Source organism: Pterocles gutturalis, unplaced genomic scaffold (genome assembly GCF_000699245.1).
Source record: "Pterocles gutturalis isolate BGI_N339 unplaced genomic scaffold, ASM69924v1 scaffold31539, whole genome shotgun sequence".
NCBI lineage: Eukaryota > Metazoa > Chordata > Aves > Pterocliformes > Pteroclidae > Pterocles > Pterocles gutturalis.
In genome coordinates this window covers 1-1,141 of record NW_010134199.1, presented here as the reverse complement: position 1 = coordinate 1,141, position 1,141 = coordinate 1, and the positions used below count along the sequence as shown (strand labels likewise).

Sequence of the window (1,141 nt, the reverse complement as noted above, 5' to 3'; positions counted from 1 at the left end):
TGGTCTGTGAGCCCCACGTCCTCTTCCGCTGGGACCCTGGGGGATAAAATCACGTCGCGGACACATCTCCTGCGTGAGGAGACGGTGGGAAGCCCACCCTGCCCTTCGGCGGAGCGAGGAGGACACTGTAACCCGGCCCACTGCGCAGAGCTGCTCCGTGGCTTCGGCATTTTTTTGGGAAGGGGGCGGTGGGATTTCGCGTGCTCTGCGTCCCCAGCCTTGGAGGGGACGGTGTGAGCAGCATCCAGGTGGGTTTTGTGAATCTTTATGTTCCCTCCTCTCCGTGCAGATGCTGAAATGGTGCTGAACAACGAAAATAAACCTCTCCCCTTGAAAGACTTCGCTGCACCCCATCTGCTCCGCTCGGAAGGGACAAAGCCACTGCCGCCGGGTGCCAGGAGGTGGGTCTGGGCTCAGCTGTGCCCCGTCGTCCTGGCAGGAGCTCGTGGGGAGAGGAGGAGGAAGGCTCTGCCTTCGTGGTGCTGCGCCCCGCCCTTATTTGGGAGCAGGAGGGGGCGGGGACAGGACAGGAGGCGGTGGGCACAGGACAAAAACTTGGGGTAGGGCTGTGCCAGCCCCCCCGGGGTAACATTTTTGGAGCTGGGGGCTGCTCTGACCAACCTCATGGAGGCACAGCAGGGGTGGGGGCCGGACTCCAGTTGTGGCAACACTTTTATCTCCGAAGAGAGCGTCTGCCAGGGAACCCAGCTGTCTTGTCTGCAGGGGCCTGGGGACTGGGCTGCCTCCTTCCTGCCCGGAAAAAAGGCGGCATCGCCCCGCTGCAAGGCTTGGGCTGCAGATAAATTCTGCTTGAGCTGCCATCCTGGTGCTTCTCTGACGGCTCAGAGGCAGGATAACGGCTCCAGCAGGATGAATCTGTATCCCTCTGGCACGGGGCAGTCGGCAGAGCTGGAGCAGCGGGTCTTACAGCCTCCCGTGCATCTCGCAGGGTCGCCTTTCTGCGGTGGGAGTTCCCCAGTTTCAGCAACAGAAGCAAAGACCTGCTGGGCCGCTACGTCAGTGGTGGACGTGAGTAGCCGCAGGGGTCTCTAATTCCATGGAAATAGAGGAGCAGACACCTTTGCGGGGGTTACCAGCCTCCTCGCTCCTCTCGCCTTTTTCCTGCTGCCTCTGGGTCCCG

The 1,141-nt window shown here is 61.8% G+C and overlaps 1 protein-coding gene across 1 annotated transcript in view; it reads left to right on the top strand.

The window, feature by feature from the left end:
• Positions 1-1,029, top strand: part of TBRG4 (transforming growth factor beta regulator 4) — a gene marked incomplete at its 3' end in the record, with an annotated part of 10,810 nt that extends 9,781 nt beyond the window's left edge. The window contains 2 exon segments of the mRNA XM_010081509.1: positions 290-401; positions 950-1,029. Of these exon segments, the coding sequence (XP_010079811.1) occupies positions 290-401; positions 950-1,029 (192 nt within the window).
• Positions 1,030-1,141: the final 112 nt, after the last annotated feature.